Source organism: Acromyrmex echinatior, chromosome 5, assembly GCF_024713525.1.
Source record: "Acromyrmex echinatior isolate Ae372 chromosome 5, ASM2471352v2, whole genome shotgun sequence".
Taxonomy (NCBI): domain Eukaryota; kingdom Metazoa; phylum Arthropoda; class Insecta; order Hymenoptera; family Formicidae; genus Acromyrmex; species Acromyrmex echinatior.
In genome coordinates this window covers 15,590,881-15,614,998 of record NC_141856.1, presented here as the reverse complement: position 1 = coordinate 15,614,998, position 24,118 = coordinate 15,590,881, and the positions used below count along the sequence as shown (strand labels likewise).

The window sequence follows — 24,118 nt, the reverse complement described above, 5'->3', positions numbered from 1 at the left end:
CGAACTGACGGACGAGAAGCGACGACCGCGGCGTCACGAATTCCGTTCGCAGTCTTTTTTAAGCGAACCCTGCACCGCTGCACATGTTTGGCAATCTGCGAATTGGTCCTTGTTGCACAAAGTTGCGGGTTGCTTATAAACTGCTTCTTCAAAAACCGATTTATTTCTATTGGATTTAAAAACTAATTTTACATTTTTATATTAAAAAAAATACGTTATATTTAAAAAAAAATCATAATAGATTTAATGTTATTTAAATGTTATATACTATTAATAAAATTAAAATAAGAAATTGGACATTTATATACATTAATATTTTGTATTTAATATTGACATAACTTATAGATGTATTCATAAATCCACATTATTTTTAATTCATATTTTTTCTAGAGAGAGAGAAAAAATAATAGTACGTTATTTTACTCTTTAAATAAATCACAATAATCAAGGATCAATCACTGGTGCTTCTTATTTGCATTTTGATCCACGCCTCATGTCGTCTATCGGCTTCGCAGTAAAGAAGCACGTCGGCGCGCTTAAATGGCGTGACGAAATTCGCCGTACCCAATTCCGCCCCGGCGAGACGCGATGGTTGTTTTATACCCTCCGAAGATACGACCGGAGTTTAGACGTCGCGGCGGCATCCGGGCGCCGACGAGTCTGGACTTTTCAAGCGTATAACGGCCCCTGTCCCCTCTCACTCCCTTCTTGCCGCCCAGTTAGCTTTTCACGTAATCCCCAAGTTGATCTAGACCACACGCAGGAATCCGTTACTTTGGCACATTCGATGTTACGCTAGCGTGAAATTTTATTCGATAGTAGAGAAAAAAATGATAATGTGGAAAATGGATTTCCATTTCGGTTTTTTATATAACTTCATTTTTTAGGTATATATATATATATATATTTGAGTCGGTGATACTTTAAACCATAATTTATCGAGATTTAAGTTTAATATAAAACATACTTGAAACGATTAAAACAATTCACAAAATGAGAAGAATTGTTTAAACGAAAAGAGACCTTACGACGTGATTGTCTGAATGTGATAATAAAGTGAGTCTTCCTGTACTTTTACAGAATCTGATTTCTTCATATATTTGAAGAAGTCACCTCTTATGAAGTCTAAATAGAGATGCTCCTCGCCCTGACGTGAACGGCAAGGTTCACGAAACGTTGGCATTAGCAGTGGATCATGACACGGCGATAACCCACAAACTCTTTGGTATCTCTGATGAAAATACTCCTAAACGCTTCGAAAGTATAATGAAGTCTGAATAGCTTGAATTTATAGAAAATTCTATAAATACGAAATGTATGTATTCGTATTGAGATATTATCAGATCAGAAGTTCTTTTCCATGAATAAGTTTTCCTGGTAATATTCTTATATTGATTTTGTCCTTGTAAATGTTTACCGTGAGCACTTCTTCGGAAATATCTCGCTTCGCAAATATCTCAAGCGACTTTTTAAAATCTTGTAAAATAACTACAAAGATTTTTATCGAAAAAATTATACTGTAATGTTTTTCATTAAAAATCCCGGGTCCACACTATTGGCCTATTTATTAAAGACCTACTTATTAAAGAATTTAATATAGAAATATTAACAAAATTTAACATTTACATTTAATTATGTCTCAACAAGAAAGTATAGTTATTTTTAAGTTTCTTTACTTATTTCAAAATAGAAGAATAACATCTTAAAAATTAATTTAGAGTACAAACTCGTTACTTTTATCGACTTTAAATTACGTTAATCATAAAAAAACTTTGATGTATCTCATGTAATAAGTAAACGTCAAGTGTCAACAAAAGAAAAATATCGCGCCAATCATAGCAGTAATTGTTTCATAACTTCGATCCTATCTAAAAATAGATTAAAAACCTTTCATAAAATTTTATAAATTTTCATTATAAAGATATAAATTTAAATTTGTAAATGTTTTTTTCGCGTTAATAAAATATGTTGAAGTAAAATTCTGTTGCAACTCAAATAAAAAATCACATAAACATATTAATGTCTAATTTAGTAACTATAATGTAATATGTAATTTCTATCATTACGTTTTCAAACTAAAATACTGTCGATGACAAAGATAAAAAAACTCGCTATCTGATATTGAGATCGAATCATGTGACCCCGTTCTAGATGGACGGACTTATTTATATTGGATTATCGCTTCTCTGTAGACAATCTTATAGAACGAGTCATGCTTCGTTTATGCTTAGCAAACTTTAATCTTTTCAGGTCGAATGCACTTAAATCGCGAGTCATTGTGCATTCTGCCAAAGAGACCCGGATGGCGTTTCTTCCCATCGCTTGGCTAACGTTCGTAGAAACCGGAAGTACCTCCGACCCGCCTCCCTTGCGACTCTCGCACCGTGTGGTGTACTATCGCGCGACCGTAAAAAAGCGCCTTCTTGATCGGCGCAAGAGCGCCAACTGCGGGGAGATAAGATCGACTGGTGCCCCGCTGCTTGAACACGTTTGTTACCTCCGTATTACCTTGGGACCTTATCGCCCTATACCACTTCACCTTGATAACGACACGATAGTGTTCATGGTACTAACAGTGCGTGATAAATATAAATATAAGTTGCGCGCAATTTCTTGTCGCAAACTAGAGAGAGAGACGAACTAGAGTGACGTAAATGATCTAACTTAGAGGTCTAGGAGTTAGAAAAATACAAGTATGCAAAAAAAAAGTTACGCTCTTATAGATAACACAGATACCTAAAACTTTATATATTCATCAGATCTTATCCGTTTCTATCAGTATAAATTAGAATTAAAAAAAGATAACTGAATCAAGACTAAAATTAAGCTACAATAGTAAAAATGGGCTTTAATCTCTCAGGTTAAACTACAGAATCGGTCCATCACGAGTTCGCGTCGAATGTACTAAGGAATCATACATATCATAACACACAAGAGGAATCCCTTCCTTTTTCTTTTCATTGGACATTTCGTAAAGTACAATGCATTCACTATCCGAGTTGTGTGTCGTCATGATTATTTTCTAAGAGGAATGCTATTGTGTGTACCGGCACTTTCTAGATGTAATGTCGAGCGCGAATGTTATTTATTATAATATATGTCGGTTAATTCAGGAAAACACGGCGCCACTTCGCGATCAGATACTCGAGACAATCTGAGAAATTTTATTTATCCGCTTATGCGTATTTTTATTGGTCTTTCAACAATGTTTGTCAGGAATTCTTGATGTAGACGGAACAAACACGTTTCAAATGGCAAGAAATTGTTGATGGTGAAGGAATACATAATCAATTGGAAAGGTCTCGCAAAGTTATATATATATATCTATAATTGACACTACTTTGTGTCTCTTGCTAAGCTATTTTTAATTGACTTTTTTAATTGCAATATTTATCAAAGGTGCGCATGAATTTATGAACTAGTATAATGAACATCTATTTTTCAATAATAACGCGATTATAGCTGTATAAATACTCCTATCTAAAAAAGGAGAGTTAAATCGATAGTCGAATTCATTGTTAAGCAACTTTGGCAGCGGCTAAAGTTGTCAAAAATAGTTAGAAAAGTGAGTTTTATTCTCGAAAAAGTGAGAAAATAATGAGTCAAGAAAGAGAACCTTCTTAAGATTAAAAAATAAATGTTTCTTGAGAATTTAAATGTTTTTTTTCAACACATCTTCTCGAAAAATTAAATTTTAGAAATAAAACCAATAAAGTGTGTAGCAGGATATGTATATGAAAACTGCTCGTATACAAAATTAGACTTGACATACATCAATTGTTAAGTCATTATGAAAGAAAAATTTTCACTCACATATCTGCTACATCCTTATTATTGAAATAATGGTAATAAAATAAAGAGCTATCGCAAAAATCGCTCGTTTTCTGGATCTCGATTTTTTAACCAAATTTTGTGCTAAATGATTAGTCATGATGAGACAATATTCGCATAAAATTTTTAAGTTGAGCACATGACTGTGCTTTTGCGAAATATAGGGGGTCAAAGTTGTGCCCCTATTCTTTGAGAATGACATTATTACGTTTTCATTGTCGTAATATTCAGGTTAAAAAATAGTTTCGACAGTATTTTATTGTTTTTTTGGATCGCTGATTACGAATCTGAAATCTAAATTCTAAAATTCAAAATGGCGGATCCAATTCAAAACCATTAACTTTTTAATAATTTTTCATGAATTAGAAAAAAAGAAAAAAATTACGGTAAAAAATGTTTATAATTACCATTATCGCAATAGTAAGGATAAGAGATGAAAACTTTTTTTTCATAGAAGAGTCTCTAACAATTGATGTACGTCAAGTCTAAATTGGTACAGGAACTATTTTCATGTACATATCTGCTAACCTTTTTCTTTTTTAAATTTAGTGTTGATATTAACACTACCATCCATAAATTCAGAAATATTTGCAATTTTTTACAATTTATAGAAATTTAAATATCTCGGTGAAAAAATTGTAAAGAAGTTTCCAAAAATACATATAAAAAACAAAAAATAGAGCTTTAAAAATTTTTTCTCGATCGTTAACAATTTTTATAAAATTAAAAACAGTTTTTATAAAAATTCAAAGCAATTTTTATAAAAATTTGGAAAAATTATGTGAATCAATTATATTATAATAAACATTTTCCACTTTTTATTTTTTTTCCCATAAACTTTTAAAATTTCTACAACTTTTGTTAAAGTTAAAAACATATTAGAAAAAGTAAGTTTTTACCAAAAAAATTTTAAAGAATAAAAAATACAATATCTATGCGAAAAATCGCATCAATTTTTTTTCATTTTAAAACTTAGAAAGTCTTAAAATATTTATTTGTAAAATTTTATCCGACGAAGTTTAATTCAAGTACAGTGCTTCAACAAATAACAAAAAATATTAAAATCAATTTTCAATTTTATATAATTCAGGAAAAAAATTTCGCAGATACAAAATTCAAACGTCATTTTAAAACTCTATTTTTTTGTTTTTACATTGCATTTCTTTAAATCTCTATAATTTTGTTCACCGAGATATTTAAGTTTTTGTAAAGATGCGAAACAATTACAAGCGTTCCTGAATTTATGAATAGTAATGTACATCTACAAAAAACATGAAAAAGAGTGAGAAAGGTGAGTTGCTCCCATGTTTATAATGTTACCTCTTTTCCGATGCGGATTGGTTATCTAGATCGTATCACGTGCGTAACTTTATGTCGTAAGCAAATGTGTCGATTTGCATTTAGTCTCGCAGCGCTTTCCGCTTACTTCGTGAACGGCTTGAGATTGCGCGTTTGACGATTACGTGTATCAGTGATTAAGTGTAATATGCATAGTGTAATATATGCACATTTGTATATATATTATAATATCAAAAGCTCAGTAGCGCGCGCCTGTTATGTCTAGAATTTAAAATGTAATATTTGAGAGAAACAGATTGAGTTAGAATTTTAATTGCTACTCATTGCTTTCCATTAATTCTTTTCAATCCGCTTAGTATTTTTAACTTCGTACAATGCTATTATCTCTAAATAAATCTGTTTACTACTTCATGAACCGATCAACCGTGACTAAATTAATTCGTTTTTAACGAGCAATCTCAATAGAGTACTCTGATGTTTGTTGCAGGATGAGAAGGTCACGATGCTGAGACCCGGATCCTTAGTAGGCCTGCTGGCCCTCGTGACCGTGCTGAAGATCGCGGACTCGAATCGTTGTCTGACAAAGCTGGAAGGTAAATCACCGGTCATTATCGTCAGCCCGATCGTTGCGGCTCAATTACGGCGCATTTGTCAGCTTCGAAGATGCGATATTATTGCCATGCCATCGAATAATCGGCGCCACATGAAATAACCCGCTAATTGCCGCGATGGGTTAGGCGCGACTTAAACATTAATTGAATCGCTCTCACGATTCATCCATGCACGATCATTCAGTCGATGAGTAATTAGTTATATCAAGCCTCGCAGCATATAATTATGAGCTGAATGCATTCCGTATGCGTTAATGCCGCATAGTTTACTCGCTTATTATCGAACTCTTAAACATAGTCATCTCGCGGATTGGCAACGGCCGGAAACGTTCTTGCCCTGGCTATATTTTTCTCAGATGTTTACATTGTATGATGATAAAGTATAGATGACAAAGTGACCTTGTGTTTCTACATACGCATTTCTACGAATGCGTTTTTTATATACACAACAATCTTCATCTCAGACGTTTCTCAATCATCATATATATAATCTTATTAGGTGTTGGAATTAATTCGTAGCGTTTTACAAGTGATGGGAAGTACTTTCATTAATGTATTTTTTAATGCTCATGTGAAATAAATAACATTCTTTCATTAAAAAACGCTACGAATTAATTCCAACACCTAATATAATTTTATTGTACCTAATCGAATTGTGCAAAATTCTTTTTTTTTTTCATTATTGATTCTTCACGATTATTTTAATCAAAAGATTTTAATTTGAAATATACTTTTCACAGAGGTCAATCCAAAGAGAATGATTCAATATGAAGGTCATTTTTTAAATATTCCGTTCGAAGTATCGAAGAGAGTGACACAGAGATTAGCGTCAGAAATCATGAAGATTTTTCTAACCGAAGTATTGGGCTACACTGGAGTCACCATCGTCGAAAAGGATGACAACTTCAATGCGTCTGAAGTCTTTGAGAGACTATCTGAAAAGACAACATACACGGAGTCAAAAATGTAAGACAAATAGACAATTGTTGATATCGTGTAATAATAAATTTGAAGCTGCAGGACTCCTTGAGTATCAAAATATAAAAACAAATAAAGAGCTAATGAGAGTTATATGCACGATTATTAGTGCGAAAATAAGAGCCGTTTATTATCAAAGAATTAAATATAATTAATTACGCATTATACATTCTCGAGAGTTCGTTATTTGTCTTATTACTCCTTGAATATTTCACAGCCTTTCTTTTCCAATTTGTGAAATATAATAAAGTTTGTAAATTTTAAACATTTGTTTTTCAACAAGTTTCTTAAATAAATATACTGATCTGTTACGATATTTACATAAAACGAATGGAGTACACAATTTCGACACACACACGCGCGCGCGCGCGCGCGCGCGTGCACACTTATATGTCATGTTAGATATCATATTATGTCAATAACTAAAATAATGTTTGAACGAATTATACGAAAAGAATGATTTTGCTAAAATACCTAAAAGTTCAACCAGACACAGATTTGAAAATTCTTTTTCAAGATTGATTTCACTTTCACTCTTTAGAGTAAGAGTCCATTCCAAATAATTTAGGCAGTAAGATCAATAACTTCTAGTTCGTTCATTTTCAATTAGAAATTTTTTTCAGTATAGCTAAATTTTTAGATATTTCAAAATCATCTTTTTCATGTAATTGAGAACACTTACTATCGCAATGTTCTTTTTTGCTGACCGATTATATTCCATCTTTTTTTTAGCAATGCTTTCTCCAGCCAATATTCAAATTACATTTATCGATTAATTTCTCTGCATCGCTTCTCAATCATTTAAAAGTATTTATTTTCATGCAAATTTCAAACAAACTGTATTCTTCTTGAAGCATAAGATATTACGGATTGCAAATTCAAGATGTAGTATTAAATTTTTTTAACTGTATACTAATACTTCAATTTAAGGCATTTTGAAACGTATCGACTATTGATTAACAACATTTTTTTGACGATTTAAATACAACAGTTACAAAATGAAATATGGTCAGTTAATATTTGGCAAGAAAATGAAAAAATATCAAGCTTTCAAATTTAATATCTCCTTTTTGATACAATAGTGATCATGATTTATATAATATAAATTATCAACGATTGTGTTACATATTTAATATTCCCTTTATCTTTTCAGAACATGGTTAAAAGTTTGAACTACTGTAACTAATAAACTTACATCACTTTCAAACTCCACCGGAGAGACGTGCGTTTAAAGCGAGCGATTAACATTCTTGTCTCAATTACAGATTTCCAGAAATAATGGTGAACATGGAAGTGTGGATTCCGCCGCAACAGGACACGTCGCCATTGCTAAGTAAATACGACGTGAAGGAATGTGGCTCGATAGCGCCACCGGGTCACTTTGGCTGGTTTGTTCCGAAAACATTAGCCAGACCTGATGATAGATGGCTAATATTCTCCAAATTAGAGACTGCTAGCAGATTCGCTGTCGACGAGGCATACCTACCTATCGTTAAGAAATTTATGATAAACACACAAACGGGGGAATATTACTGTCATGAAGCTTTTTGCCAACATGGGATGTACATCCCGGAACAATGTCACGGCCAAGGCCAGCAAAGGTCGCCGAACTGTGCGTTGCTGCTAGCAGAATATTCTGACGTAACTCGTTTCATAAAAGAACATATCGATCAGATGAAGCTCTATGTTAAGGTGGTGTGGGTAGGACCGAATCTCAAACATCTAATCAAATATTTAACCAAGGAATACGAGCACATGCTCGCGCAGAACTCATCGGCTTCCATCGAGAACAGGTATTGAACTGAAAAGTATCTAATTTTTGTTTATTGTCGATCGATACCGAGTATTAAGACGAATAATTTGGCCAGACTCTCATATAAGATCTCTAATAAGTATTATATTATATAAAAAAAATGTAAAGTTTTATAACAAAGTTTTCTTTTTAGATCATTGGTGATTCTGCACTATACGCCCAGCAGCGTGATCCCGAACGAAAGGGAATTTACAACGATCGACTTTCCACGTTGCGGAACGAGAAACGATTCGATCGGCTGCATGTATGAGTCCAACAGACTGACAAAATTAGTGTGGAATAGATTGGAAACAATCGCAAAGATTGCTTTTCAGGCGATAAATCGCGCTAAGTTTACTCGAGAGATGTATGAAATTTTGATCACACGTCGTTTACAAGCATCAATAAACGTCTCGGATGAGCAAATTGCCTGCGATTGGTTAAAGGATAATCTGAAGTATGTCCTAACAGAATGGAAGCCCAGTAACGATGACAAAAATACCCTCGTTGTAGGTGGTATATTTCCTATGAGCGGCAACTCCTACATGGCCAAATCGATCGTGATCGCCGCTAAAATGGCGAGAGATGTCATCAACATTAACAACACCCTGCTGAGAGATTACAACTTGACTCTATTAGCCAGTGATGGTCAATGCAAGTCGGATATGGTGATGAAATCCTTCATCGATTATATCATACATAATTACTATCAAAAGCTGGTTGGTGTATTGGGGCCTGCTTGTTCGGAAACTGTGGAGCCGTTGGTCGGTGTGTCGAAACATTATAGAACAGTGATAATCAGTTACAGCGCAGAAGGATCTAGTTTCGATGATCGCACCAAATATCCGTATTTCTTCAGGACCATTGGTGAGAACAAACAGTATAAACATGTCTACGTGCAACTTTTGCAGAGGCTAGGTTGGCATCGAGTGGCTTCATTGACAGAAGATGGACAGAAATATACCGAGTACATATCATATATGCAGGATATGCTCAGAGACAACAGCATCGATTTTGTAGCGAACGTCAAGTTTCCGAGAGAGCGAGAAGCTGACGTCATGACAAAAGTAGGTTTAATCTTGATTTATGGGAATTAAACATTTGTTTTTCCATTATCAACAATGATAATGGAATAGAATACTATTAAAAATTACTAATGCAAATGCATATAAATTATTTAATGTTTGAGCGATCAGAACTCGAGACTTTAATATTTTTTTTATAATATTTATGCAAAAACTGATAAATATCTAAACTTATAATAAATAATTTTACAATATTAATTTTCAGTATTTGCAAGGTTTGAAAGAAAAACGAGCAAGAATTATTATTGCAGACGTATACGGTGAAGTAGCTCGTCAAGTCATGTGCGAAGCATATAAACTAGAGATGACAGCCGTCCAGGTATAATAATTATAAATATTATAATATATTTCGCCTATTTTTTTTCGAATAAATCATAAAAGCATAAAATTAAAGATAATTTTTAATGGATTCTTATTTTAAAGGGCTACGTCTGGTTCCTTCCCCTTTGGCTTCGAGCACAATGGTACGATACCGATTATTACAATGAGAAAGGCGAACAGGTACCTTGCACCACGAATGAAATGATGAAGGCCATAAACGGACATCTCGGTCTATCGCACGCATATTTCGCTCGAGATGACGATATAATGCAGGAGGGAATCACTGTGCGTGAGTGGCGTGAACGTTACGAGAACAGCTGCCGAGCGCAGAATCAGCAACCCTCTAACTACGCCGGTTACGCCTACGACGCCATGTGGACCTACGCTTATGCTGTAGATCGACTTATCCATGAGAACCAGAGTTATGTCTTCGATCTTCACAGTGACCATACAGTCAATCGCCTAACGCATATTATCGGCGAAACCGATTTTTATGGGGTTAGTGGAATAAATATTTATCGATTATACAATTAATATTTAAAAGGCCGGTAACAATATGGCACTTTAATTTTTGTGTAAAGTTTCTATACAGTTATACTTAAATTTAAAAAACATACTTCCGGATGTTTTGGCTATATTTCGTGCCATTTTATCAGCAAAATATCCATAAATACCCGGGTTAAGATCAAGTCCTTATTCCGATTCCGATTTCCAATTTGTCGCCGGAATTGGGAATTCAGATGTAATTTAAAGATGTAATAATTAATCTGTTATACATATAATATTTTATATTATAAACAAAATATGTAGGGCAGCCTATTATAATCGATAATTTTCCTGCTTTCACTAAAAGATAAGAAAACTCAATATAATGAAAAATTCTTTTAAGATATCTTGCAACCGCGATAAACCTATATAAACAATAGGTTGCAATAATTGTGTTTCTATTTTTCAGGTATCCGGAAGAATAAAATTTCTAGGCGGACCATCGAGATACTCTGTTATCAATATTGTTCAGTTTGTCGATAATGAAACGAACATTGTTGGTAACTTTTATCCAAATATCTCCGAAGCCAAGCACGAAGTAATGGGTGGCACTTTGGAATTGAATATTTCAGCTTTCGTTTGGTTATCAGAGACAATGCCTGATGATGGTTCCGAGCCTCCATCAAGATGTGTTCTAGGAGGATTGGCGGAACTGCTAGATGTTTCTTGCGAAGTAGCGATTGTGATCGCTAATATCATCGGTTTTGGCCTTCTTGGAGCAGTTTTGATCGTTAGCTTCATCATCATTAAACGAAAGTACGTTTATTATAATCTTGCTATTACTTTATAATAAATAGTTATTGCTTCTACATTTATTATATCGTAATATACGTATTATATGATATAATATATGCAGAAAGCAAATTTCAAGGCATTACTCCTATAAATGTTGTTTAATAGTACTTTCTTTTTTGTTATTTGTTTAGCTATGATAAAAAAATGCAGATTCATGAAAAATACATGAAGTCTCTGGGTATCCTATCGCAGATAGATACTTCTAGTTTGGATGTATGGGAAATTCCGCGAGATAGAGTAGTGATCAATCGAAAAATCGGAGAGGGAGCCTTCGGTACCGTTTACGGTGGTGAAGCTTTCTTTTGTGAGAAGGGCTGGCTCGCTGTAGCCGTGAAAACTTTGAAAGTCGGCAGTTCAACTGATGAAAAACTAGATTTCCTTAGTGAAGTCGAGGTCATGAAAAAATTCGAGCATTCGAATATCATTAAGTTATTGGGTGTATGCATCAAGTCTGAACCTGTGTTGACTGTGATGGAATTTATGCTTTACGGCGACTTAAAAACCTATCTGTTAGCCAGAAGACATTTGGTCAACGATCGAAGCTACGAGGATTCCGATGAGATATCGAATAAAAAATTGACCGCCATGGCATTAGATGTCGCCAGAGCGCTCAGTTATTTAGCGCAATTAAAATACGTTCACAGGTGAGTCAAACAATTTTAATTGCTGTCTATGACTAGCGATGACACAATTATATATTCTTCTTTTTCGTTTTAGGGATGTTGCCTCGCGCAATTGTCTAGTGAACGCCCAACGGGTAGTAAAACTTGGTGACTTTGGCATGACAAGGCCAATGTACGAAAACGATTATTATAAATTCAATCGGAAAGGTGAAAGAAGATACAATTAATGATATTTTTGTCTTCACAGCATTATGATTTTACAGATAAAATTTGTTTCGTTCAGGTATGTTACCAGTAAGATGGATGTCGCCAGAATCGCTAGCACTGGGTATTTTTACGCCAGCCTCTGACGTCTGGTCTTACGGAGTATTACTCTACGAGATTGTTACATTCGGTAGCTTTCCTTTCCAAGGGATGAGTAATAATGAGGTACTCACACATGTAAAGGCTGGCAATTGCCTCACTGCGCCGAAAAAAATAAAACTACAGCTGTAAGTAGTCATCCTGATGATACTAGTCGTACCTCATTTATCATCTGATTTATATTTGATAATTCTGTTTGTAGCGAAAATTTAATGTATTCCTGCTGGAACGTAGATCACTCGAAAAGACCATCGGCACCGGAGATCGTTGATTTCCTGGCATTGAATCCTCGTATCATTGCGCCTTGTCTGGACGTGCCCCTGTCGAGCGTGCAATTAGAGCACACTGCGCAACTCGACATACAATTATCAGAGAATAATCGGAAATTTTCTCTTTTGTGGCCACGTCAATCTTCGCAAACACAGGGACTAAAGATTCCAAATTCACCAACCCCGCTTCTGCTTGACTTGAATGGGCAGGACGATGATCAAACTTTGGATTCCCTGATTAGTCAATCTTGCGAGCAGGACAGTTCTAGTCCTTTACTGGATTCCACAAGAGCCTCTGTCTTGAAGCAAACGTGGCTTCACGGAGATTCTGACGTAAAAAACAAAGAACCTCACAAGTACGTTAATCTTCAACCGAGTATGTTGAAGATATCCTGTGAACCTGGCAGAAATGGTAGCGCCGGGAATATTCAAATGGAAGAAAGAACGTCCATGCTGCTAGAGAAGAAAAACACCGATGATATGTCAATGCTCTGACGCAAGTAGACGATTTCATGAAGAAATTGGAAACTAGTCAGGTGCCTAAAGGTACATTCGATTAAGGATAAATGACTGTATAAAATCAAGGTCAGAATCCACAAAGACGGTGATCATTCCGGAACGAAGCAAGAAAGTTAATACATGAATGAATTTCAAGGTATTCGCCTTCGTCGAATGTAATCACAAGGTCATAGAAGATTCTTTGAATCGAGAGAGAATAAGCTCTCTCTGATGTGGCATTTTAATTAATTTACCAGATATTCCCTTGAATTTTTTGAACAATGGAGAAAATATGTTAATCTTAATTAATTACGATAATTCAACAATGAACATTTTCTCTTTTTTTAGAGAATTCCTATTGCGGATAGAATTCCTATTTGAGTAGAATGAAATATAGCAAAATTCGGTCTCGAATGAATGAAAAAATTCAATGATGAAGTACCCACAAAAAAATAGAACGTAAATTATTCAAACAATAAGATCTTACTGATAACACGTATCTTTTTATGAATACGTCATATGCGCAAATGTGAGTCAAAATTAAAACATAAATATTTTAAGCAGCTTAAAACAAGAAGAGATTCAAATAAAAATATAAAATTGAAAAACAGCACATAACATATAAAATAAAGAAAAACAAGAGTATCGATCTAAATAACTTAAGATTGATATAGAAAGCATGTATATTAGTCGAGACAACTAACTATCGATGGCGAAATTAAACTACTTTTGAGACTGACTTCCATTGCGAAATTAAGTCGCATCATCTGACCGTCGCAGACACGGATGACCGACATTATTCGTCATCGCAGGCAAGCAACCAAAGGGTACAAAAGAGAAGAGCTGCTTCTCGTAAATGCGGATTTCGCGACGAAAGCAGAAGAGACGATCGACGTCGGTGCATCCTTCATCCAGCCTGTCGTCTTCTGCTCAATGCATCTTTAAGACTGACTCTCAAGATGGAAGGGACGCATCGTATATAACGTTCTTTATCCTTTTTCCTCTATTTTTGATTCGAGTCACGTTTCGAGGGAAAGCTAGCGCATTTGAATAGATCCAGTGTTTTGCGAGTGGCGACGTGTTCGTGTGTGACCATGACATTTTTTTAAATCAGTATACATATAAAAAATTCGGTAATTTTCCTCCTCTTAATCCTTTCACTATCCAGACGTTTTTTTTAATTATTTCAGTAATTTTAATTAAAGTCAGACAAAAGAATTTAAAAGAATTTTTTTTTTAAATTCTTAATGAAGATTTTATTTTTATATAAAATCGATATATTTAAATTATACTTATATTGTTAAATTTATTTTTAAATTTTACATCTTAATATTGCAAATTACTGGTTAATAAAAGGAATTAATGACTAGAAAAATATCCTGAAAAAAAATATATAGGACATTGAAAGGGTTAATATTTCTTCGCGAATGTGAACTACGCGTTTATCGATCATGCGTCGCCATCGTATTCACACTCACATCACAATTTAATTAATATCGTAAGACTAATCACCGACTGGCTGCATACTCGATCAGATATTTATTATTCTGATTATTTATTGATACACTAGTGGATTTCTTGCGAAAGATTTTTTTTTATACGAATATATTTCTCGTTAAGGGTCCACTTAATAATAGCATTCTTGTATAATGTATAAAGTAGTGTTGCCAGATGACAGATAGCACATCCTATTTTGTGTAAATAAACTTGCGTAAATATGTTTGACCCTTTCCGGTATCATTTGACAGTTCCTTCAGAACCGGTTTTTTTCATGTTCCTACATTCTTGATGTAGATAAATACCAAAAGATGTACATATAAAAAAAAAATATATATATATATATATTTCTTATTTTCAAAGTGATAATTGTAAAGAATTTGGCAAAACTCTACACTCATATCGCTTTCTAAATAAGTGATTTATATGTAAAGCAAAGTGTGCCATTTGTTAGGCAATCATTGTTAGGCAATTGCGCAGAAAATTGTGTGCAAGTAGTTATTATACTTGAGTAGAAATATAAAAAGCTGGAAAGGGTTAAAACTTTCAGCAAATAGCTGTTCTATTTAATGACTGATAGCTGTACAAAAATTATAAATTACAACTAAGCGATTCACCGGAAACGCATAGAGCATCAAAGACTCCAATAGAAAAGTATTTTTAATTCTCAATTCCAGTTCGTAATTGTTCGAGCATATTGGCCGCGTTGCAAAAACGTGTTTTTAATTATACTACTATATTGTACACAGTATAATCACACGTTCTTCGCGCGCATTATAAAGCAGTACACATGATATTCATTTCAATATCACTATCCAACAATTTTACGAAGACTTATTTCATTACACAATTATAATTTTTTAATACGTATGATTTGTAAAAGCTCAAAGGTAGACAATGTCACTGTACATAAATAAAATAAAAAATATGTATATATATATATATATATATATATACACACACACACACACACACACACACACACACACACACACACACACACACACACATATGTATGTATACGCAATAGAGGTGTACGAATTAGTTCGAATCAGAATCGAATTGAATCGAATCACAATGAATTCGATTTGATTCGTTTTCGAAAGATTCGAAACCAATAAGTTCGAAATTTCGAATAATCAGTAGTTCGATTCTGAATCACTCTCTCTCTTTGTATCTCCTGTCACCAATCTTGTATCAGTGCATATCAATCTTCGTGCATACACGTGTGCTTATTCATCGCGTCAGTTATCATTGGACTCTATTAGATATTTTTATCTTTTTGATATGACTGCGCAGTCTATGGCCGTGTTTCAATATAAGACAACCAAAGACATAGAGAATGGATTGTGCGATCCGTGTGTCAAAATGGTTGATAAAAGTAAGAGAGAGGGACCGTGGAAGACACCATTTCTATTTCTTTCCATTCAATGGTATAATGGGAGAGAGAATGAGAGGGAGATTGATTTTAAAAACTAATTTAAAAAATAATGAACTATGAAGTATTTTCAATGACGGTCCAGAGAGAGAGAGAGAGAGAGAGAGAGAGAGAGAGAGAGAGAGAGAGAGAGAGAGAGAGAGAGGGAGGGGGGGGAAGGGGGAGATCTTTTTAGATAAACGTAAAAATGAGTCATTTTCAACATACAGATGTTACCAAAAAATATTGTTTTTAATACATTTATAACATATAATTAGTTTTTTAATTTTTTACACTTATACATTTAAAATAAATTTTTTTAGCTTTTAATAAATTTTTTGTAGCTGCTGTCAGTATGTAAAAATTTGATTTGATTTGATTCGTTTTCGAAAGGATTCGATTCGATTCATTTTCGAACATGTTATAGATTCGATTCAATTCGACTTGTGTCGTAAAACTTGATTCGCACACCTCCAGTACGCAGGATGAATTAAAAATAGAAAAAATTATTTATTTTTAATTATTTTATTATTTTAATTTTTTATATTATACGGATAGCGGCTTTTTCTAATGTACAAAAAAATTCGAGTTTATAACAATATTTATATGTACAACTATATATGTATATATTTAAAAAATATAGATATTACAATCGCGAACATGTGCATTACAATAATCAGAAAATTAGTTTTTATCATTGTGTATAGTTATAATAGATCAAATGATATCGACAATTTTTTTTTATTGTTCATTTGATCGAAGAATAATATTCGCAAATCGTTAGCGTACTTCTTCGCAGATATAGATTATAAGGCTCAAAAAAAGTTTTTAGATACGTTTGTATATATCGCGACACGTTGCTATGTCCTTCCTCTAGTTAACTTTATAAAAACAATCTTGGTTATTTTGCCAGATATATGCGATTACTCTTAGAGCATGTATAGAGTCCTTGAATTTACTCGCTACGAATTATATCAATGTTATTTATTGTCGACGTATATTTTAGTCTGCGGCGAATGATATTCGCATCGTACGTTCCCCGTTGAACGCATATTTATTGAGCTTTCTGAAATTAAATAATATTAAATATCTCTGAATTTTTTTATTACTCACATGACCATTCTTTTTTATATGCATATTTAAAACAATCTGAAATTATTTTAAATATTTACATTGATAGATAATATTATTTAATATCTATAATCATATACTTTCAATGTTATTTTCATTTCACGAATGTAAAACTATAATACACATGTCATAAATCTAATTTTCATATATTGCATGCATATACTTTTCAAATTCTTTGTGTAATAATTGTTGTATCGTAATCATTTATCATTAGTTATTGGAACCTTTTATGATTTTAATTACGGTTTTATAAGTATAAAGAAAAAATAAAAATAAAAATTAAAGTTCTACTTAACAATAAATGTATTTTATAAGTAATCCGTTATTTGCTCCTTTTATTAGCAACACGTTCATCTTCTATAATATGTGGGATAGTTTCATTTAGGCTAAATGCTTCAGATTTAAGATATAATATATCAGTAGCAAGAGAGATTTAGAGCTATAATAGAACTATATAAAAGCAAAACTATTTTTCAATAAATTATACAATTATTAAACTATGCACGAAAAAAATTCAAAGCAATAATGCATCAATTCATTATATCTACTGAAATAATATTTGAAGTATCATCAGTAGCTACACACACTGATTTCAATAGTCAGTTTAGAACCAGGTTCTGTTTCTTCCGACAGCTTGCGCCACCATGAACTATTCTTGCATCGAGTTCATAATGCACATCATACGTTTTTGAGTAATATAATACTATATCATACAAAAGAGTTATAAAATACAAAATTATTTCTTAATAATTAATGCTGCTTAATAATTAAATAACTTTAATTGCAAAGATATTTAAAATAAATTTACGAATCGATTTTTAAATAATAAATTAATACTACATCGAGCGGTCATTGATAAATACGTTTCTATTTTTTTAGATTAATATTACACATTTTGTGTAAAACAATAATTCTGAAAATTTTTGGTTTTTCAATAATTATGTCCTTTATATGATATATATGGTTTTTTATTGCTTTTTTATTTTTATAGTAATTTATTCATTTGATCCCTTCCTTTTTCAGTGAATAATAAACATTGGTGTTCTTCTAGTGTTAAATATACATCGCAATATCGTTTCAACAAATATGTTCAACAATTTCATATAATAATAATTAATACAATATTGCGGATATTTCTGCATGTCAGAAACTTTGATTCGCGAGATACATGCACATGCCAGGCATTTCAGAACCGCGCGCCATAATATCTCCATTGTCGGCTGTTTATTTAGCGGCAGCCTAAAAGAAAGAAGACTGATACTCGAGAAAGCTCTCCTCGACGGTGTACGTTGTAAGTCTTCCCGGGCGACGTTTCCGACGCGTATATGCGGGTATTCGCAACTGAATACCGTAGATATTCGCGATAATAACGGAGCAACTCAGTATCTTTACCGTGCAGCTACTCGTGCGTACTTTTCACGACACACTACGTGTATACATACATGCACTTCAAATGATCAAAAGTCGCTCGACCGGCCCATTGTTTACGCGGGCGTACATCAAGAGTTAGCTTCTCTAGCTTCTCTAGAGATGAAGATAACATCGTATACTCCGGTGAACGAAGGCCACGGGGGGTCCGCTCTCTCTCTCTCTCTTTCTCTCGCAACAGGTCGCGTGTTCCTACCTGTTACGTCTGTTCTCAGGAGCCCGGTCATTATAATGTTAAACGATTCGGCAGAGGTCCGTGTTAACGCGCCGACGCTTACATCAACGGGCTCCTACTCTCTCGATATGGAGCGCGGTTATTATTACATGATTCTGAAACAGTGAGTTGCTACAACGTGCTACGATATTACTATGGTAATCATATTTCTTAGGTATGGAAGACAATAACACACCGATGATCGCGTTAAATCATGGGAAAAAGATATTACATATTTCAACAAGCTCTTTATAACATTCTTTAAGATTTTAGATTTTTCATAATTGTTGTATTGCAAATACCTATAAATCTAGTTGTATTGAGCCATCTAATTGCTTTAGTTTAGAAAACGATATATGTATATGTAACGAAATATATATAATCTCTTTCTCATCATGAGGATATTTTTTTCGACGTCCTTGGCGATTGTAAAATGATAATAATTTATCCCATAAACTGGTTTCTACAGACACACAACGTATTGCTTGTAAAATTATATTTGGTAGAAGATATTTGATAAAGATTAAATAATGGTCAACGAAGAGTGCCAGAGCGAAAGTTCATAACGAAGCAAGAAATTCCAGAGCATTTCCATGTTTGTCTTCATTTAACATCTGCATATACGTATATAAGTTTTGTTGGCAATAACATAATCTAATTAAATAAGCAATTTTATATTGCTTCATTTAATTTAATTAGAAAAGCTACATTTTTAAGTATTAATATCCGCAATAATAAATAATAATTCATTGTCATGTCTACCATTTATTATTTATCATATGATAGATTAATTTATCCCTATATTACATCCATTATGTATTATTAATCAAAATGTTTTCAACTTTTACGTCGTAATATGCAAATTAGTACTAATGTAGAAATTAGCAGAATTATTATACTTTTTAATGAAACATGAGCTGTCAACTTTACAAACTTTTAGAAATTAATATCAAATCGAGAAAGTAAGATGTGCTGAACTGCTTTACTATGTGTTAGTTGCTACAACAACGAAAGTTATTTTAATTCTTCGTGACGTAACTCAATCGCAACGTATGTGTCGTCTAGTGTCTAATAGGTATTAGCACGGCATTACAGAGCGTGATTATTGTGCCACATTTCAATCCGTTGAATCGTTCCCGAGTGGACTGATGATAATCTCTTCATTTGATAACATTTCCTTATCAGCAAATCTTTCGGACTTTCCGATTGATTAATTAACGTTGAATTTATTGATTTAATCTGTCTAATCTAATCCAATTTGGACTAAATGATGAAGCTATTTTTTGGTATAATAGATCCCAATATGTTTCGCAAAATACGACAAAATTTTACTTATAAAAAATACTTTGTAACAAATAAAAGTGTTTCAACAAAAGTTTAAAAATCTCTTATCTTTTAATTTTCATGCAAAAGTTTTCTTTGTTTTTTTTTTAAGAGAAATGAATTTTTAATAATAATACGTATATATTCATTTTTTCTTCAGCTAAATATATAAATATCTTTTTACGTAATTAGCATAAGTTTAGCATATAAGTACACAAGCGATAATGGGAAACTAGTTGAGAGGTATCAACGTATATTATAATTCAATGTATCCCGATGATCGAGTGTTTTATCTTCCGCTTCTCTTCTTCCTGCCGAAAGAGAAAATCAACGCACCAACGTGCACGTTACGTTAATGCAGTTCGTTCTTACATAAGAACGTGCGGGCGTTCATAGTTATCTGATTGTTCTCTGTAGAGCTGATCAGAAGTCATTCCTTGAGAGTCATGCGACTGTCATTACGATAAAATTTTATTGGGGAAGAAGATATAACAAAAGAAGAAAGATTGGATAGGAAACATCCGCTACTAGTCTTCACACTTTATCTTCCACCCCTATCCAGAAAAGAATAAATCTTTCTCTTTCTATGCCCTATTCTACTTCTTGTGTTAAATAAATTAGAAACGAATCGCCAATTAATCTAACACATCGGCTATACCGACCACTCCCTGTATCAGAGCCGATTTTCACTGGTGTCGGAGCGCTCTTTAGCCAACCGTAAATCAAATCGAACGCCACCGAAGTCTGCTTTCTTCTTCGAGCACTCGCTCGCTTGCTCGCTCGCGGGCAACGCGCTTGATCGAAGCCAACGAGGAGATCAGTAACATCATTATTATCGGCGCCAATATCGCGATCGAGCGCGATTTCCTAGTTTAATTGACACCACGCGAACCCTAACGGGGCTACTCGGAGAACTCGTGCGAAACGTACGAGAAACGAAAGTGCACGCGTTACGTAAGATACGAAATTAATAAATGAACATTTACAGTGAATTTCCTGAAGGTGTCTGAATAACTGAAAGTAAGGAAAGCGGAGGGAAAAAATCCTTTCACAGCCGCGTGATCGCTGAACCATAACGCGATGCAGTTATAGGATGCTCGATGCATTTACGATGCGGTCCTATCGGTTCAGATTGGATTCAGATCAGCTCCAGTATCATTCGAACAACGTCCCAAGTGCAAATTCACGGTGGAGAACCAGTTTGCCGAATGTTCCCTTCGACGATGCGCATTAATGTTATTATCGTGATCGTTGGGACGAGAGCAATCGCGAATTTCACACCTTTCCAGATTTTTTATACGATTCTTATGGCGCTTCACGGTTTAGCAACGCGTAAAGTCGCGAAGGAATCGTTGGATCGTGTACAAGTGGGAGTGTACGATGCTTGCATAGCAGGTTGTTCGAATGCTGGAATGGCCGGAGGTGGATTTTTTTATGACATTTAAATAGGAGGGTACTCTACCGTGATTCGGAAGAATTTTATACAGGTGTAAATACCGATTGACGAGTGCAACGGAAAGTATCTCGAAAGCTACGAAATCCCGAATTGGCAATGCAAAGTGCACGTAGCAACAGCTGGTGAATGGAATCGGAAAAAGTGAATCAGACTGCCAGAAAATTATTTCAGAAAAATATTTCTGTATAGGTTGAATCTTATCAAGCAGATGAAAGAGGGCTTTTTCTTCAGGATTTCTATAATTTTGGTTCCATTACGCTTTTATCATTCATAGAGTGGCATGATCATTTGCTTAACTAGAGGACACGCTCACACGTGAATACAATGCATCGTTTTGTCACCGAGATACACCGTATCTAATGCGAGACGCCTAAAAGTCTTCGGCGTTTCCACGAAGGAGCGCACCGCGCCGCGTTTCTTATATCATCTCGGACACTAACGAAGATATAGAGTGTCGTCTGGCAGACAGATAATCGCACCGTGCTGGGTCTAAAGTGTCGCTTGTCTGGAGGCTGGTCGGGATATTGCGTTACATTAATTAATGCGCGATATCGTGACCGCTGTTAAACGGATTAAACAGCATAATTACGACGATATCCATAACAATAAAGAACAAAATTATTGGAGTGGAATCTCACTCTAAAAAATGAAAATTGAACCAATCATAAAAAGAAATGACTCAATTTTCAATCTCGAAAAGCGAGATTTCATTCTTCAGAGTGAGATTTATTTATAAAAGTTTTAAAGAATACATTAATTTGACATATAAAACTTGTATAGTTGTTTTATTTCTAAGTACATGGAAACTGAAATTGATAGAGAAATTCTAATTAAATCTTTGAATCTAGTAAAAAAATATGCAGGATTATTGCGAATGATACAATGTGGCAATGATCATGTTCACTAGTGTAATGAGAACAGCGATTGGAAATCGGCGGGTTGAGGGATCGCCGGTAGAACCGGATAAATCTCAATACAAAGTCAATTACGGCTGGCAGCTACGATCGTGTCGGTGGGCGTGAATGGCTCGCGCGAGTCATTTGCATCGTGCGCGCCGATATCGAGTTGATTTACAAATTCCAGCTAGCTCGGTGTAGCCCCGATGATTGACAGTTCGCGCCGTGTATTGTTTATTTACGCTGCGCGGATGCGAATAAGAGAGTTCGTCGGCACGATTGTTGTGATAGATCGACTAAATAATCTCGGATAAGCAAAAGTGTAGTGAAAAGTCTGCTGCCCTGCATTAAAAAATTTATAAATATCTTCTACATATAATCAATTTGTTATTTTTGAATCGTACAGCTATTAATTTAAAATAAAATACTGATTTAATAAAATGTTAGAAATTCGGAAATCTCACATCAGAGAAAAAGACATAGTGGTAGCAATTGTAAAGTAACAAATTTTATAAATAAAATTATAATGTATATAATTCAATTAAACTGCTTTATATAATAACTATAAAAGTGTATTCAACTATGTACATTAATAATTTATTCAATTATTAATTCTAAAACCTGTATGTCACTTTTACAATTGTTATCACTATATTTTTCTCTGAATACAAAGATATAATTAACTTTAACTAATTACTTGCCTCTACTTTTAATTTTAAAAATCATTATAATGTATTTATTAATCACTTTAGCATTTATTATAATGAGAGAAAGTATTACTTATAAGTGTGAGAAAAGTTTATAGCTGACACAATTCAATTTCAACATAATTTAACTTTGAGAACAATTCTGGTGATGACAACACAAGTAGAAAATCTATAATTTCTTTCTAAATTAGTCTTATCTATAATCTATAAGATAGAAAAGAAAGATTGAATTAAACAGACTTAATCGGCAATTGCGATCCGAGTGCAGTGCACGTTATAACGATGCTGGTCATTTCTCGGTGCGAGCATGTTAACGAACGATCGATCAGGAATTATTATGCGTCCGGAAATTTTTCCGCACGCGCGCGCGCATGATTTATCCCGCGGACGAGAGTCGGCCGGTGCTTTGTTACGAATAACGTTTAACGCGCTTGATAGCGTCATTAATCCTTTCGGGTGTATTTGTAGTCGCGAGAAAAGTGTTAGATCGCGCGCGCACAGGAATTGTGTTACGTGAGCGTTGAAACGAACAACGCTCGAGACAAACGCGCGCTGTCGGAGCGGTCTAACAAATTCGCGCGGGTAGGCGCGGAAAAGACGTTCGCGGGAAGAGCGTGAACGTCATAATGATGCATCTCGTGTCGTTTGTATCGCGGCCGCTCTATGATTAATCGGGTCAAAGTAGCAGCAGGTCCTCTTATGAATGCGTCGTCAGGATTGCATCGCGTTCGCGTCTCAATTCTACCAGCTGCGTTCAAAGGCTTCGAGGAAAACGAATCTGCGAACCGTAAATTCCTTCCATTATAACCAGGCAATCCGAACGATTCCACGATAAAATTATCTCACGATTCTCCATTCGGCAGTAAAGGGACTGACTTATGCGCCGCGAAATGTCTTGTTTGAAGAAATTAAATTAAAATGTAAAAACGATGAACTAGGAAATAATTAAAGTGTCTCCCTTGGTTTCTTCTTATGCAAATGGAGTGTAAAATTTGATTGGCTCATAAGTCTACGACCTACGACCGATTCCGTTCTTTT

At 34.2% G+C, this 24,118-nt stretch overlaps 1 protein-coding gene across 1 annotated transcript in view; it reads left to right on the top strand.

Moving 5' to 3' along the window:
* Positions 1–13,651, top strand: part of LOC105151349 (uncharacterized) — a 36,575-nt gene extending 22,924 nt beyond the window's left edge. Inside the window, exons 2-12 of the mRNA XM_087406199.1 lie at positions 5,618–5,723; positions 6,482–6,707; positions 7,985–8,512; positions 8,666–9,578; positions 9,802–9,915; positions 10,020–10,415; positions 10,873–11,219; positions 11,390–11,902; positions 11,976–12,088; positions 12,165–12,372; positions 12,447–13,651. Coding sequence (XP_087262325.1) covers positions 5,633–5,723; positions 6,482–6,707; positions 7,985–8,512; positions 8,666–9,578; positions 9,802–9,915; positions 10,020–10,415; positions 10,873–11,219; positions 11,390–11,902; positions 11,976–12,088; positions 12,165–12,372; positions 12,447–13,008 — 4,011 coding nt within the window. The 5' untranslated portion in view covers positions 5,618–5,632 and the 3' untranslated portion in view covers positions 13,009–13,651. The remainder of the gene's footprint in view (positions 1–5,617; positions 5,724–6,481; positions 6,708–7,984; positions 8,513–8,665; positions 9,579–9,801; positions 9,916–10,019; positions 10,416–10,872; positions 11,220–11,389; positions 11,903–11,975; positions 12,089–12,164; positions 12,373–12,446) is intronic.
* The last annotated feature ends 10,467 nt before the right edge of the window (positions 13,652–24,118 follow it).